The sequence below is a fragment of the Typopeltis vanoorti genome, chromosome 5, assembly GCF_054136105.1.
Source record: "Typopeltis vanoorti isolate ZY-2024b chromosome 5, IOZ_Tvanoo_1.0, whole genome shotgun sequence".
Lineage (NCBI taxonomy): Eukaryota > Metazoa > Arthropoda > Arachnida > Uropygi > Thelyphonidae > Typopeltis > Typopeltis vanoorti.
In genome coordinates, this window is record NC_143553.1 from 82195644 (window position 1) to 82213398 (window position 17755).

The 17755-nt window shown below is 32.5% G+C and overlaps 1 protein-coding gene across 1 annotated transcript in view; it reads right to left on the minus strand.

The window, feature by feature from the left end:
• Positions 1–203: 203 nt before the first annotated feature.
• The window catches only part of LOC150106600 (uncharacterized), a 468912-nt gene continuing 451360 nt past the window's right edge, over positions 204–17755 (minus strand). The window contains exon 21 of the mRNA XM_090393439.1: positions 204–321. Within this exon, the coding sequence (XP_090249565.1) occupies positions 204–321 (118 nt within the window). The remainder of the gene's footprint in view (positions 322–17755) is intronic.

The window sequence follows — 17755 nt, forward strand, 5'->3', positions numbered from 1 at the left end:
ACCATCTATGAGAAACATGTTTAGTGCATTTACACGAATTTACTGTCATATAAATACTCTTATAGGCTAGTAGGCATCAAATAATAATTCCCTTCAAGTATCATTCAGCTGATCAATGCTTGAAGCATTTTAAAATTTTATGAAACTTAAAAAAAAAAAAATGAAAGAATTATAAAAATGGAGGAAAATGCATGTCAAAAACTTTATTCATCTAGATTATCACCTATTATCACAGGCATCATCAGTACAAGATCAAGATTGGCAATCAAACAATAAAAGCCAATTCTAAAAAACAACACCTGAGTAGCTAATGTGAGATAACTAAAAAAGATAAAAATAAATAAATAAATATATGTAGACTAGTTGTGAAGTTACTTCACATTAATCCATGCACTTGGGTATAGGATTATACACACACACACACAAAATAAAGTTAGGAAAGATTAGCAGATTTAAAAAGCACTATCTCCCACAAAGGGGATAGATGTAAATCATTGGATCTGTTTAAGTTAGGACAATGAAGTAAAGTTTCACACATTTCTTTATAAAGATGTTCTATGAGGAAACATCTTTTATAAAGGACTCTTGTCTTGTTCCAATGAACTTTATGTTTAGTGTCAATAGCATGCTTTGCAAGTCCAGACTGTTCAGGCTCATGATATTTAATATAAGACGTGTTCTTCTGGGCAAATAAAAGCAGATCTTCCTGTTTCACATGTTCAAATTAAATTAAAAAATAACAGATAAATTATTGAATGCAATTGAGGATAACAATTTCCCACGCTTTTGGAATAGTAAGACAGTCATTTCGATTAAGATTTGGTATATGAAGTAGAGCTTCAACACTTTCTTTATATAACCGTTCATGTTTAATATGTGGATCTATGTAGTAACTTGGCATTTTGCCATTTGATCCTGAGGATAGCATTTTTGATTCCATGTTGTGAAAGACTAGATTTGTGAGGTTTGATAAGGTGGATATGGTTTTGATGTTCAGTGATATATTTGTTTATTTATTTTATGTATCTTTTATTTATTTATCTATCCTTAAGCTTGTCCTTAGGAGAACCAAGAAAGATGGAGATTTTCTGATGGGGCAAAAGGCAACAAAAATATTCTGTAGTTTTAAAACTCACTATTTTCACTAAGGATAGGAATAGTCAAAATCTGGACCTTTTTTTTTTTAGTTATCTTATATTAGCTAATTAGGTGGCATTTTTTTTTTTTTAGAATCGTCTGTTATTGTTTAATTGCCATTCTTGATCTTGCACTGACAATGCCTATGATACTTATGCAAAAAATTCTTTGTTAATCAAGTTTTTTATGTGAGTTTTCCTCTGTTTTTATAATTCTTTCATTATGTCAACTTATATTTCATTACAAAAACAAAAAAAAATAAAATAACATTCATTCTGCAATGGAAAGAATGTTTATAATGATAAAGCCAAAATTACAATATAATGATGTTGCATATGGAGAAAATACAACTGAACCCATTACAATAAGAAAATGAAAGCAAACTAAGTCACTAGAAAAATCTCCAATATTAAAAATAAGAAACAAAATGTACTTACAATAATTCTTTTATATATATATATATATAGCTCTAAGATTTACCCTTTATGGGAATGAGCACTGTTTTCTACACCTATACTGCTTGTGATGGAAAAAAAAAAGTATATGGTCCCTAGAAAGCCAAAATATTACTGTATGACAAAACATTTTCTTCAAAGAAAATGAAAGCAATAAATATAATATTTCAAAAGGTTATTGGTATCCCAAGATCACTGACCATTAGTTTCGTTAAACAATCCTTTAAATAAAGGTTCAAAAAGACTTAGGTAATAGTAGAATTTGTTACTTTTGTAACAAGTTCTACTACTAAATTAAAGTATAGACAATTTCACAACCAGTGAAGGAGAAAAAAGGAAATTCTGAAAATTCTTCTATCAAAGAAAACTGTTAGCAAATGGATTAATGATACATCTGTTGATGGTTTGTTAAATAATTCATAAAAATTAATTTACATATTACATACAAATATAAATTTCAAAGCACAATTATTAGCATGCTTGTCTACAAAGACAAAAAAACAACAGAGCATTTTTCATGGCAGAAAGTGCACACTGGCACACCAAACTGAGAGCAATTTTAAAATAAAGTTATAAATGTAAATGCATGCTTACTTTATGTATCATGTATAATATTCACAATGATAGGTCAACAGGATTTGTTTTCCCTGGTTTAGCATCCTATTATTCAATTTTCTTTAGCACAGAGGAGCTTAAAGTTGTTCCAATTGTGTTTCCCATGAGGTAACATATTAGACAAAAAAAATTGTAGAAATATAAAATTGCAGTATAGATGAGTGTGTGCATGCGTGAGAGAGGAAGAATAGGGTTATGTTATGATACTAATGTAAAATACATGTGAAAACATTTTTTGCAAGAAGGCAAGCTTGCCTCCTGGTTATTGTAAACTACTTGCAGATTGCATGACAATGTTAGGAGGTGGATAGGTGAAATACTTCGTGTATTTGGAAGAGGAAATATGCAAGGTGAATGGAATGGGAAAATGTGGCAATCCATAATCTTGCAATTTCACAATTGCAGCTGGAAATCAAAGCAACTGCCTAGATTAGGGCATTTTTTAAAAGTTCAATTATAAGTTAGTAGCTGGAGAGAGAGAGAGAGGGGGGGGGGAGAGATGGAGGGGAAGATATCAAAACTAAGGTAAAAACACAAATAACGCCAGCAGACAGCATGATGACAGGAAGTGTACCAATAAAATGTTTTGTATAAATGAAATTTATAGAGAAGGAGCTAGGCATTATGAGGTCCCAATGTAAGCAAGTCCAATCTTTGAGATTTTAAGGTCACCATTTCTCTTAAGGATGACTAATGGCCACACGTTTCTTTAACCTTTTGTTTGTAAAAAGTGTATAATGTAATAAACTTTCCATTATATTCTGTGAAAGCTATAATTTTTTATAGCTTTCAAATCAAATGTGATGTTTGTATTCCTTCTTAATCTGAATTATTCATAATCGCTCCACTTAGATACATGTGCACCTTATTCTGCATACTTTCAGGTGGGAAAAAAGATTCTTAGAAATTTAATTTTTCAATTTTGAACAAATAAGATTAAAAAATTATTTACTCAAAACACAGTTGCAGATTCCATCAAATTATTTATAATGAACATAAATATTTATTTAATTACAGTAAAGCATATTTTTAAGATTCATGTTCTTTAAAATATGATGTTTTCCTAAAATAAAACTACTGAAAAGTTTTATTCAAGTGCTTAACTTTTTACAGTTAATTGGAAAATGCTGATGTAGCTTAAAATCAATCAAATGCCTATTGTTTGTGATGATAAAATAAATAAATAAATAAGCAAAATATCTTTTGCTTCAAGGTTCTGAATATCCACAGATTCCCTCATAATTAAGCCAAACAGTTTTTTTTTTTTTTTGAAAAACTAATGAAACAAAAATCATTACTTAATCTGCACTAAAACAAAATTACAGAGTTAATGAAACATCAGAAATATTTTAAGGAACATGAAATATTTCACACCGATGGACAAAATATTTGAATGGTATACTTGTTTATCAACTGATTAACGCATACTTTTTTTTATTTTATTTCAAGTGCATAATAAGCAATTTTCTTAATGTTTTAAATAGGTCTAGCTACCTCTGTCCAAAGTAATTTGAAATTAATTTCTTATACAAATCAGAATTCATATAATTAAAATTAAGTTGTTCCCTTTGTAACTCAGATAAAAATAGCACCACCACTACATGTGGAAGTGTCCAAATAGTTGGTAACCATTTTAAAACATACAGTGTATATGTATATGTGTCTGCTATATATTTTCTATATTAAAGTAAGTTAAAATGTTGACAGTTGGAAAACCACGATTAATGAACTGATTTTATTTGTAGTACTAAAAAAGTATATCTAAAGTTTTATTAGCAGGAGTGTAAGTAAAATTCAACATGTAGTTCAGTTATTTTAACATATTAACTGACAAGCTTATAAATACAATAATTTTATTGTTGTATTTATAATAAACTGTCATTTATTAAGTTAAATTAAGGATAAATTTGTCATTTAATTTCTAACAAATCATGAAAATGAACAAATTATTTAACCTAAAGAACTCAGCACTGCATTTTATATTAATTATAATAAAGTACTGAATGTGTTGGATAAGGGATTTTACAAAGGCATTTGGTAGATTACCCAACAAGTTATTTCATTATAAGCTGCAAAAGATGAGATTGGATAACAGATTGGTTAGATTGACTGAATGGCTCTGTTAATACCAGCAAGCTGTTCGTGCAATGTCTCAGAAGAGGAAGGTGACCAGTGGAATGCTTAAGGAATCTGTTTTTGAGCCTCTACTGTTTAACTTATTTCTAAATGATATTTCATGGGGATCTTTAATTGTTTCCTATAATGAGAGTTGGGAAGAATTATAAGGAACATTATTGCTGATGTTAATTCCCTTTAGGAAGATATTTCAATAGACTTTTAGCTTGCATAAATGAGTGGGACTGTAGTTTTAGTATTAATGAATGCAATGCAATACACATCTTATATCTCTGCATTTTGGAGTGCAGAGATATAAGATGTGTACTGTATTGATGGAAGTGTGTTTCAGGAAGTGAACGAGATTCAGGATCTTGGAGTGATGGTTGAAACTGATGCAAGTTCCAAATGCATATTATTTTGCAAAGCCCATACTACTGCTATGATAAGAAACACACTGACAAATAAGGATAACACTGATACCTCTGTATAAGGTATTTGTCAGACTACACATGGACCACTGTGCCCAAATTTGTCACCTAGTTTTCATTGTGATGTGGAAACAATAGAGGGTTCAGAGACAAATGATGAAAGTAATATCAGAACACTGGAATGATGATTATGTAGAGGTTGAGGAAATGTAGATTGCAGGGTTTGGTGAATAGAAGGAAAAGAGCTGATATGATAGAGACGTTAAGACAAGTTATTGAGAGGATATTACCAGATTTATACAGGGGAGGGGGAATTATAACAAGAGGCCATGTTTAGAAGCTGTGTAAAGATGTGATGAAGAAGGGTAGGAGTAGATTTTTTACATGGAGAGTGATAGGCAAGTGGAATGCATTGCCAGAATGTGTTGTGAATGTGGGGGAGTGTAAACAGTTACTTCTCTCACTTCATGCAGATTATTGTAATAATAATGATAATAATATACCAAAGACATGAGACACACTGGCATCATTAATCTTTCAAATAAATTAACTAAATAAAACTAATCCTGTATTATAAAATCCTTTTGTAGAGAAGAATATAATTTTTTTACAGTTTGATTATTGCTAATAATATCTTTTACTTTATGTGATTTCAAGATCATCAGATTCTAAAGAATTTGCAGCTAATGCAGATTCTTTAGTAAAGTAATGTTAAACCTATTTTTAAATGAATCAATTTCTGGGTAGTTATTCACAATATTTTATGTAGTTTTTAAAAATAGTAATAATAAGTAGAGAAATGTAACAATTAAAATCAAAGAACAATAACAACAAACAAAAAGTGGTAGAATTCACACCCAGGGAACCTGTTCTCTAGTTTAATCTACTCTTCTGAGACCAGTATTAAAATAACTTAACTAATTTTAGTAAAGACTGTATATTACTTCATTTTTTCTCACTGCATAAGTCCTTAAGCAGTGAGTAAAATGTAACTAAAAACTGAAGACATAAGAAAATCTCTTTTAAATGTTTGAAATCAAATTCACTAGAGCAAATTAAACAGATTAAAAAGAAAACCTTATTTTCATGAAGTAATTAACCAATGGCCTGAGTTTAAGAAATTAACTGAAGGAATAATTTCATGAAAAAATGAACTATTAGTTCTATAAATATTCTAAATCATATTATAAAATAGTTATAAACTATTCAATAAAAATTCATATTATTCTACTGCACTATTTTGAGCAAGTGATGTGATATGGCAAAAATGTCATATGTTATACACCCAAGAGCCAAAACATTATGACCACTGACTTAGTAACGTGGTGAGCATCTTTTGGCTGATAATAGATTTAGTTTAATCCTTTATCCCAGTGAGAGCAAACAAAGTTTGCGCCTGAAAATATCTTCAGGACTAAATATAGTGTTGTACTATCTTATCCAGTAAGTAGTGCAACACCAAGGCAACTCGTGGCAAAGGTGGAGCAAGCTACCAGGCACTTCTAACCCAGTATCTCCCATAATGCAAAACACATTTCCTATGTGGATATGTATACTGTTATGCATTAAAGGGATTGGCCATCTACCCAGACTAGTTTCGACCTTTATTGAGGTCTCTTCAGTGGGAGCCAGGCCCAGAGCTGGAGATACCAGGCAGAAGCAGTAGCAAGTCATCTGTGCCTATGGGAGTTGCCAAAAGGTTTATCACCTTTTTTTAAAAATTACTCTGGATTTAGAGAAAGATGTTGAAAATTTATTTATCACTAGGTTAGACTATAATAGATTTAGTTTAATCCTTTATCCCAGTGAGAGCAAACAAAGTTTGCGCCTGAAAATATCTTCAGGACTAAATATAGTGTTGTACTATCTTATCCAGTAAGTAGTGCAACACCATATAATAATATAATAACACCATAATATAATAACACCATATAATAACACCATAATAAAAAAAAAAAAGGTGATAAACCTTTTGGCAACTCCCATAGGCACAGATGACTTGCTACTGCTTCTGCCTGGTATCTCCAGCTCTGGGCCTGGCTCCCACTGAAGAGACCTCAATAAAGGTCGAAACTAGTCTGGGTAGATGGCCAATCCCTTTAATGCATAACAGTATACATATCCACATAGGAAATGTGTTTTGCATTATGGGAGATACTGGGTTAGAAGTGCCTGGTAGCTTGCTCCACCTTTGCCACGAGTTGCCTTGGTGTTGCACTACTTACTGGATAAGATAGTACAACACTATATTTAGTCCTGAAGATATTTTCAGGCGCAAACTTTGTTTGCTCTCACTGGGATAAAGGATTAAACTAAATCTATTATAGTCTAACCTAGTGATAAATAAATTTTCAACATCTTTTGGCTGAGAAAACAAAAGTAATTTGTTTTCATTTTGAAATTGACTCCACTAAACAATGGAAGGTGTCCAGGTATTCTGAATCAACTATACAGAATAATGTCCCAGAAGTCATCAACAAAGCAAGGTGCTCATTTTTGCCAGTGGATGCACCATCCCAGGTTGGATATGCCCTTCAATACATGCTTGTGCAATGTGAGCCTTATGAGACAGGGAATCTTGCTGGAGGAGTCAAGATCAATTGTGCCACATTGTCACCATGCAAGGTAATACCTGGTCTGAAACAATCCTCAGGTAAGAATTAGCAGTTAAGATGTGTTCATGAGAACAATCCCCATACCACAATACTGCCACTACTGGGTAGTTAATGTTTTAGCTCAAGAGTGTATTTTATTTTAAAATATAACAATTTGAAGCAATAATAAAATATAACAATGTATGCAGACTAAACATTTACAAATGCACTCATAACTAGGTATTTGTGAAAGATATTGACATCATAAGTTAATTTGCAACTTGCATATATATATATATATATATATATATATATTAATCTCAAAACTTGATTATTAAAGTTTTGAAATGCAGCAATTCTAAGTAGGGGATATTCTCGTTTGTAATTTTAACTTCATGCTGCAGCTCTTATACAGCTGATTCTTGCTAATACAAACATGTAGTGATCACAGGAATAGTTTGTTAGAGTCAACTGCATTTCATTTCAAAATTCTAATGAATTAAATGGAAAAGAAGTCAGTCTGAAGAAGCTAAACCAAAATGAAATATTTCACATATTATATATATGGCTGTCCCAAATTACTTAAGCTTATATAACAGCTCGAAATCTGATATCTGTATCTGATATTTTTCAAGTACTAGTAGCATTTATAAAAGCATTTGAATTTTATTCTAAGATTATAAGAAACATTTTAAAATGCTCAAAGAAAATTTTTTTATTACTTTTCTAATCACATTATACTTATTTCACAAGAAATTATACTCGTTTTCCTTCTTTTACCCAAAGATAAGCAAACAAATGCTTGCATGGTATACATTCATGATTAGGCTACTTATATATAGAAAGCAGTTGTTTGCATTACTCAACATTTTAGAAGGGATGAGAAAGATATGAGCCTTCAAGTAGCTCAAAAAGAATTAAGGCTGATCAGTCAATTTTAAAATTTTGTAAAACAAGAAAATTAAGTGATACTGTACTTAGACTGGCTGCTGAAGACAGAATATCAATTCAAATAATTAATTGTGAATTCTTTTATACATGAATAAATTTCAAAGCAGAATTCTGTATTACTAATGAACCAGTCAGATATCTTAAATTTAATGTTGCTATGAACATAAAAAATAAGAGCAAATACCAAAACTTAAGGAATTAACAGAATTGGATCATCATTTTAGTCTTACTTTGAATGAGTGGACCGGTAGTGGAAATAAGATATTTCAGTATTATTGTTCATTCAAATGATGCAAAAATTTTAAATTTAGGATTAGTTCACATACCTAGAAAATGTTCATCAATTGACATTTAGAATACTGTAGACTTACAAATGCAAGAATTCAGAATAACTTTGAGAGGGGGAGGGGGAAATCACATATTGTGGTTATAATGACATATGAAATGAGGATGCAGAAATTTAGACAAACACTTTGCTGAAAATGTATTCTGCCTTAATCATGCCCATTCATTTTAGCAGCTGTTGGCACATTTTATAAAAAATATAGTAAATAATCAATACAACATAGCAATGCTTATTTTCTTAAAGAGCACCTGTATTTAAATGCACCGACTTTCCTGTGATTTTAATAAGTAAAAATATTTTGACATAATATTTTTACTCATTAATGATGCTAAATGTAACATCATTTTGATTTTATTCATTAATTCTTTCTTGGAGGTTTCATTATGTCACCAGATCATTTATTCCTTTTCGGTTTTAATCATGCCACATATTTTTAATCTTCGCTTTTAATTTTACAGTTTGGTTCACATCCTCTTGTAATTTATTCTTTTACAGTTGTTTGGTTTTATGATTCTAAACAACTTACCAACAATGTATTATCTCGGTTTCAAGAAATAAGTAATAAAATGTTTCAAGAAAGTGCTTCAAGTCAGGAAGATAAGAACATGAAGTACTCCAGGTATACTCCAAGGTATGTTAATGTATAGTCCCAGGAATTCTTAGGAGTTGGAAAAACGTCGAGTCCCAGGAACAGAAAAAAGCCGAAACTCAGATACACTAGTTAAAACACATGCTTTAATTCATTTTAAAAGTTTGTCTTAAAATATGTTATTAAGGATGACTACATATTTTTGTGTGGTGAATGGCAAATGAGTAGAATGGAGTGTTAAAGGTAGTTATGAGTGCATCATCAGTGAATGAGTTTAAGAAGTTTTGATAGGTAGTGGATATATAATGATTAGTGTGGCTTTCCATAACTTGGCATCTTTTGTGTAATCAGATATCTGTTAATAATAATAAATATCATAGTACTTCACTAAGAATGTAAATAAACACGATGCTGATGTTATGCATAAGCAAAATTTTAATTCATTTCCATGCTTTTTTATCTATACAATTTTAATTCATTAAAAATGTTTCAACTAAACATAAGAACTAATTTGTCCTTCCAACTTTCTCATCTCCTTCACCTCAAGGAGAGAAGTTCCTCCACTACAATAGACCTTATTGCATCTCCCCAGGCCAAAAGTACATGACTTTACTCTTAACACTGAGCTGACATTCCCATTCATCTACCTGAATAAGCAATCTATTCAATCCTCTTATAATGTAAGATTACTCTCTTCCAATTTAGCAAATAACTGAATACCTTTCCTCAAACCATGAACTGTAATATAAAGGCAATATGCAAATTAAACAACAGTAACACTCAGTCATTTCTACTTAACTTTTTTTTCTTTCAAGCCACTGCAAAACATTCTCTATACACAGCTCACTAGTTCCCATCATTCAGCCATCCCTGTAATCATACTACAAAATGACTATCCTTTCCAATTTCAACAGCAGTTTGTAGCAGTATTCTTCATAAGTATCATCTCTGTTAAATACATTTGTCACACTAGGTTACTGAAGCTAGATGTTGTAAAAATATTTATGTAGCTCCGTAATGACTAAGCATTTTTACATAAATTTTTACATAGGTAAAGCCCAGTAAGAATTGTAACCTGTACATATGTTTGTTAAATGTAAATAATCCCTATGGGAATTGTATATGCGCTCTACCAAGTAAGGGAATATTCTAGAAGGTGTAGGATTAAGACAATACCTTGCCACCAGTAAACAGTGTAATTTTGGCTCCTTATAAGGACATCAAATTTTGTGTGTGTGTATTCTACATGGAAACGCTCAAGGTCAGTGCTAGGTGGACCGACAAAAGCTTCAAACAAATGTCCGCTGCCAGAATGAATAGGATTTAGGGAATGTTGGAGAAAAACAATGGAAAGGTCAGTCAGAGAAAGAGATCAAGGGTTTTCACCGAAATGTTCGGGGGTCCCATATCTCAGTGCAAGGATTCGTGAGTGAATAAAAGGCGTTGGCGAAAAGATCGAGGATTGGTTCCAGAAATTTTCATCAGTGATCCAGAGGTCATCGGTCAGTCGTTGGCAGTTATCCATCAGATGTACATCATCGGGAACGTGACTTCAGGAGAAATCATGCCAGTGATCTAAAAGAAAGATGACGGGAGCCGATCCGCCAGGCAAGGCTGATATTTGATGACGAATTGATGAATCTTCACCGGGAGCTGTTGTCCGAGGGAAGAAATTGCTCCGTTAGTCCAACGCGCATGCAAGCATTCCACAAGCCGATAATCTTCGTCCGAAGTGCGGCGAGTACAGCATCCCAAGAAGCGTCAGTAAATCTATCAGCGGCGTAAAGAGGGAAAGAAAACCTGACACGGAAGAAAAAGGAGCAGAACTCCAGTGTGAAGCCATATCCATAGAGAGTAGTCGCCACCAAAGTGAGTGTATCTGTTTATCCAATTTTCTTGAGTTTTTCGGAGAACTTTTATTAGTGTACTGTAAAGTAAAGTAGAGGCTGACCTAAATAGGCAATGACCAAAAAAAAAAAAAAACAGTTGAAGATTAGAAAGTAAATAATTGTCAGGAATTTGTATGTGTAATAAGTCAGAGTATAACTGTTTGCCAACTGATTAAAAAAAAAAATTGCCTATAGAATATTCCCAGCATAGAAAGGAAGGAGCATTTGTGTGTGTAAAAGATTTGGTCTATGTGGATGATAATCAAGAGTTAACAGTTATGTAATATGTACCATTGCTCAGCATAATAATTTGTGTTATAATGAGAGAATGTTATTTATATGACATAATTTGTATAGGAGTGAATGGGGGAATTTAGCAAATTGATTTATATAGGTCTGAATTGAGATGTTTTGTTTTATTACTGCAAACTTTAGTGTAAAATGTTTTATGTGAATTAAATTTGTTGTTTGAATATTAATAGAGTGTCGCCTGATACTTAATTTCTCGATGCACTGTTCCGAAAAAATATTAGAGCCTATTAGCGGAAACCCAAGAGAAAGGATAGATAGTAGACACGACTGCAGAGATATTAATTAATCGAGGGTAATTTGAATGTAATAGGAAAACTACTGGACACATGGTGTTCAAAGAATAAGGCAGCAAGTGCAGAAGGCAGTATTAAAGAGATACCAAAGAGTGATAAGGAAGAATAGTTAGAAGTACATAATAATAATTACATTAACATAATTTTGTATAGAGTGGATACAGAGATATAAAGAGATAAGATAGAGACTTAAAGAAAATAATAAGGTAGAATAGAGTCCCTTAACAAACCTGGATGAACAAATAATTCCAATTTAGCTCGTTCCCACTTAAAGCTGCTTCTTCCAGAACACACACATACACTTCTGAATTCAACTGCCTACTGATTAGTATGTTTCATTCTGTTGATTTTTGTGTAACAATACTGAGTTACTCCATAGCATCTTCTTATGAATGAGATATAATAAAAACCTCATTACTGGCTGAAACCAATCTAGGAAGTGATCTCACTATGTAAGGCAACAAACTTTTCAGGAAATATCTTCACATACATATTTTTTATTGTTTTATGCCTATAGAGTAAAATGGATGAAAATAAGAATAATACTATGACCAGAGGGACAATCTGGCACATTTAAAAGTTTCATTTAGTTCACAGCAACTGAAAAATACTAAAAATGCTCCTTAAAAAAAGACCTTGTAATAAAATTTTTATTTAAAATTAATTTAGTTAACTAAATTAGCTCATACACAGTACCAGTGCACTATAGATGTATCAATATAACTTTGGGCTGTTATGAAAAATATACTTATCAATTATTTTTTTATTTTATTTCTATTTTGGTATACAATTAACTGGCTCAAAAATAAAATATTTTAATAAATGCTCTTTGAGTGAGAACACTTGTATTTACAGATTATTGACCTCACGTCAATTGCCTCAGTATCCTGTAACGATTAGTACTAACAACTAGTTGTGAAGATACTTCACATGGAAACTTTGTTTGCTAATGCTGGGGTAAAGAATTAAAACAAGAATATAACTTATTGTGAAGTATGATATAGTTTGTAACCGAGTGGTTAAAACTTTTACCCAAGTGCAAGCAAACAAAGTCTGTGTGTGAAGTATCATCATGACTAAAATATTTTGTATATATAGACTGTTGACTTCACATCGAATGCCTCAAATGCTTACGACTATCTATGATTCAACATATTTTAATAATATGCTGATACACCATTTTACTGCTTGTATAGAGAAAATATATAAGCAGTAAAAAGAAGATGATGATGTTCTTCGCATGGGGATAAATAGAATTCCCCAAGTAGCACTGAGTTGGGCTCCAGAAGGAAGACACTCTGGAGGTCGTCCAAAATTAACTTGGATAAGAATGATTGAATCCGAAATGAAGGAGGCAAGATGGGCGAGTTGGACAGAAGCAAGAGCAGCTGCGAGGGACAGGGGCAGATGGAAAACCAGCATTGAGGCCTTAGTAGGCACGGAAAGACTTGATGATGATAGAGAAAATATATGATTTCTGCATTGATTTAATTTTATGTTCCTGGGTCTGGCTTCCACTGATGAGGCCTCATTAAAAGTTGAAGCTATCTGAATAATAGCCCTTCCCACATGGTTTTGCATTAAGGGATGCCGAGGCATTTCATGTGAAGTCAACAGCCTATATACAAAATAGATTAGTCATGAAGATACTTCACACACATAATTTGTTTGCTTGCACTTGGGTAAAGGATTAAAGAATATCTTTCTTGTCAAGTATGATATACTTTGTAACCCAGTGATAAAAATTTTTACATGTACAGAAGCAATTTCAACAAATACCATAAACACCTATGAATATTAGAAGTCAGTGATATTCTCCACTTGAACATTAAACAAGTAACAACTGAATACATTAAGTCAGGAATCATCTGAAAACAAAACTTAATGGACTGAAGACAATTTAAGTAATAACTCTTGAGCTATAGCAGTTATCTGATACATAGCTGGCACAGTAGAACAAAAGAAGACTTGAACAAATTGGACTTTAAAACTCAAAAATTAATGACTATGCATCAAATTACATCTAGCAAGTGATTTTGACCAACTGTATCTATCAAGAAAAATAGACTGGGAAAGAGAGTCTACTACAAGTGAGATAAATTGTTGAAGAAGAAAATAGTTTAAAAAATTGCATCGACAATAGCACTGAGCAAATGCTCCAAGCTGTTTCACAAGAAAGTCTTCTAAAAGCAACAGAAAATAAATTTCATTACAAGAAAGAACAGCAAAATAATCTAACTCAGGGGTTCTCAACCTTTTCCAGTGGCGTACCACTATATTTAATTCAAATTATTAGATGTACCAATAAGGCAGTGGCTCACGTATCACCAGTGGTATGCGTACCATAGGTTGAGAATCCCTGATCTAACTGAATGCTGTAAAATAAATTCTTACATGGTTAACATTTGTGAGATACTGAAGAAATGTGCATAATAGCAACAGTAGGGATATCTCAAAAAAGAAAATGAAGATTTTATTGTAACTACTCAAGAACAGGCATTACAAACTAATGTAATCAAGGAAAAATTGAGAACATCAGTAATAATAAATGCTGATTATGCAAGAAGAAAAATGAAACTGTAGAGCACTTGATCAGTGGCTGCAGCAAAATCACACAAATTTATTACAAATACTGCTGTGATCAGGTGGCCAAGATAATTCATTGGTATTTATGCAAATAAAAAAATGTCATATTACAGTTATTAAACATTGGTGAGTTTAGATTATTGATATCACAGAACCATGACAACAATAAACTTGAAAAAAAAAAAAAAAAATACAAACTCTCAATCAAAATTGGTCAGTTACAGCTGAAACAGATCAAGATCAGTCCTATTATTATTGGTGCAATTCCAAAGAAACATCGCATATAATTTGCAAAAAACAGCATTACTTGGAACATCCATATTTTACAATGGTGCCTGACTGACAATTCTTACTTATGTTTATATTTAAAGGATAAAACCTATGTCTAGAGATAATAATTACTAAGTTTGTTTATTTAATAAATTATTACACCAATATTTTGCCCTGATCACCAAGATCTTCATGCGCACAAAGGAATATGCTAAGCTCATGCAAACAGGCAGGAAAGCAAACAGAGCCTGAGTGTGAGAGGGAGGATCTTAATCCTCTATGAGTGCAGTAATGGAATCTTGCCGAAGGCTTCAAGATAATGGCTGCAGATTTTTAGTCAAGTGAGGAAGCCAAATTTGTTCAGATTTCACAAATGTTGCAATGGTGTAGTGGATTTTGTACCACCAGATCCCATGACCATAGCATGGTCTGCTACTCCAGAATAGCTGTAGTGCAGATAATGCACATAGTTTCTGTGTTTCTCCACATGGACATTAGTTGTTGTTCCCATTTATCCAAAGTAAAATAGTTTGCAGGAGGTAAGGATGCTACATCCAGATGATCTAGATCAGTGGTCGATATCGACCCTCAGGGGTCGACAGAAAAATATAAGACATCATTGTATGGGTAATATTTAATTTGGTTAACTTGAATTACCTCCATCCTGAATGACAACTACGCAATTAAGAGTGAATCGTGGGATCAGTGTCATGAATAGGACCTGTAAGATGGAGCAAGGTCATGAAAATAGTTATGGAGGCCAATCAAGTAGGCCAAAAAGATGTATTTACCAATAAATGGATGATGTGGTTCCCACCCAGCCGGCGCAGTTCTTATTTACTTATACTTACATGTATTCGATCCCAGTCTTATTTTTTGCGCATCGACATACAAGTGAGCGTTAATGTTCTAAAATTCATCAACATACATATTATAATTCAATCGTTATTCATTCACGAACTAAACTTCTCTATGTTGAAGAGTTGAGCAGGATTGGTAGTAATACCAGTGATATTAATACCAGTAGTTTATTAATACCAGTATATTAATATCACTAGTAATACCAGTTATATTACTAGTGATAGTAATAGTAGTAGTAATAGTAATATAATAATATATACTATATTATACATACAATAAACACTAACTATAAAATAAACAATCTAAAAACTCACATAAGCGTCTTTTTGCTTGTCCTATTATAATTACATAATAGAAAAATAGAGGGGGGGGGGGTCGATAAAAAGTCAAGAAACTCTTGAAGGATCGATGGTCAAAGAAGTTTGGCGACCCCTGGTCTAGATGATGGGGAGGATCATTTGGTGAGCAGATAAGGGTAGCTAATTTTTAGTATGGCTTGAATGAGGTCTGTACATCGTACCTTTTTTAGAACATGTGAAATTCATTTTTTTGAGGTGCTATGGATGCAAGGAATGGTAGTGGTCATAGCAGGGGGAAGGGGAGTAATAGAGTTGAGTTCTGTCGATTTTGTAGAGGAGGGAAGCCATTGGCTAAAAGTGTCCTAGATGTGATTAATTTCTGTTGAGAGACAAGTGTGGTCAGAGAAAATAGTTCTAGCTTGATTTGCTAAGGTTTTGATATTGCTGGGAGGAGGAATAGTGATGTGATAATGGTGGATGTATCCTCCAGGTTTTCTGTAGACAGAAAAGGATCCATTGGTTAGTCAGGTGACCAAAATGTCAAGGAAGAGCAGACAGTTATTGTTTTCCTTATTAATGATAAAACAGATCCTCAGGTGTTGGCTGTTGAGGTGTGCTAAAAACATTTTCAATATATCCCAGCAAAGTGATCAAATGGAATCAAATTACATTTGATCAAGTGATCAAATGTGGGCTTAAGAGGGGAAGAGTTTAGGGCTATATATTGAAAATGTTCCATAAAAAGATTGATGTGTGTGTGTGTGTGTGTGTAGTAGGAGAGGGAAGATAATCCCATATGGTAAAACTGAACAAGGCTGCTATGTTGGGGGGAGTGAATAAGTTTTGAGATTCCTTTTAGGGATAATCAGTGAAGAGAGAAGCTGTTTATCAAAACTGACCATAATATCAATAGTATTATCTTTGAGGATCAAGCCTGACAAGCAAGAACTGAAGTATGAGTTTTAACATACTTTTTCTGAGGTACCTCAGATGTAGGGGATAGAAATTTTTGTGAAGAGGTGGGGTTGCATATGAGAGATGAACAGAGTTCTATTGATTCTGTGTTGATCTGGGTGATCTTCAGCAAGATTCCATTAATCCAACTTAATGAGGACATCAGTCAAGACTGCAGGATCCCGCATCTCATACTCAGTCTGTGTTTGCCTTCCTGCTTGCATACATAGGCTTAGCATATTTCTTTATGCCCATGAAGATGCCTTGTGACAAAGGAGAGATATTGGCATTTTAATTTAATAGCTAAATAAATTTAATTAGTAATTATTATCTCTAGACATGTGTTTTCTCTACTAAACATTAGCATGAGCGATAATCAACATCTAAGTATCTACTACTAGTTCTCTTAGGTTCTCGGGCAGAATCTGAATTGAACTGCAGCACTGGTCAAACTATTCTAATAATATCTCTTGTTCTGGCTATGTTTTGATTGTATAAATAAAATGAAAAATAATATATATACACATTTTAATTTGAACAGGGTTGTCCAGCCAAATATGTTATTGTAAGAATCAGATTTCACTTTATACCAAATGGCTGAGAAATCAATAATGGGTTAAGAATATAACAAGGATCTGTTGTTAATTTGGGTTGTCCAGCCAAATATGTGTTGTAAGAATCAGATTTCACTTTATACCAAATGGCTGAGAAATCAATAATGGGTTAAGAATATAACAAGGATCTGTATTTGTTTTGTAAAGCTTGAAAAAAAGCAGATATCAATCTGCCCAGAAAAAAAGCTTTCCAAAATACTACAATTATATGAGACACATAAAGCATTGTTTGTACAGACTAATTAAGTTCAAGTCAGCAGGTTAAAACTGAAGGAAGATAGTGTGATGTAAAATCAGGTGCAAGACAAATGTGACATTAAACTTGATATCAAAATCACAACAATCAAACTGTTATAATTAAAAACAACACAGTCCAAGTTTCTTTAACTACACTAAATAACTAAACAAATTTGGCACAAAAATCTTCAAAAAAAATTCTCGATG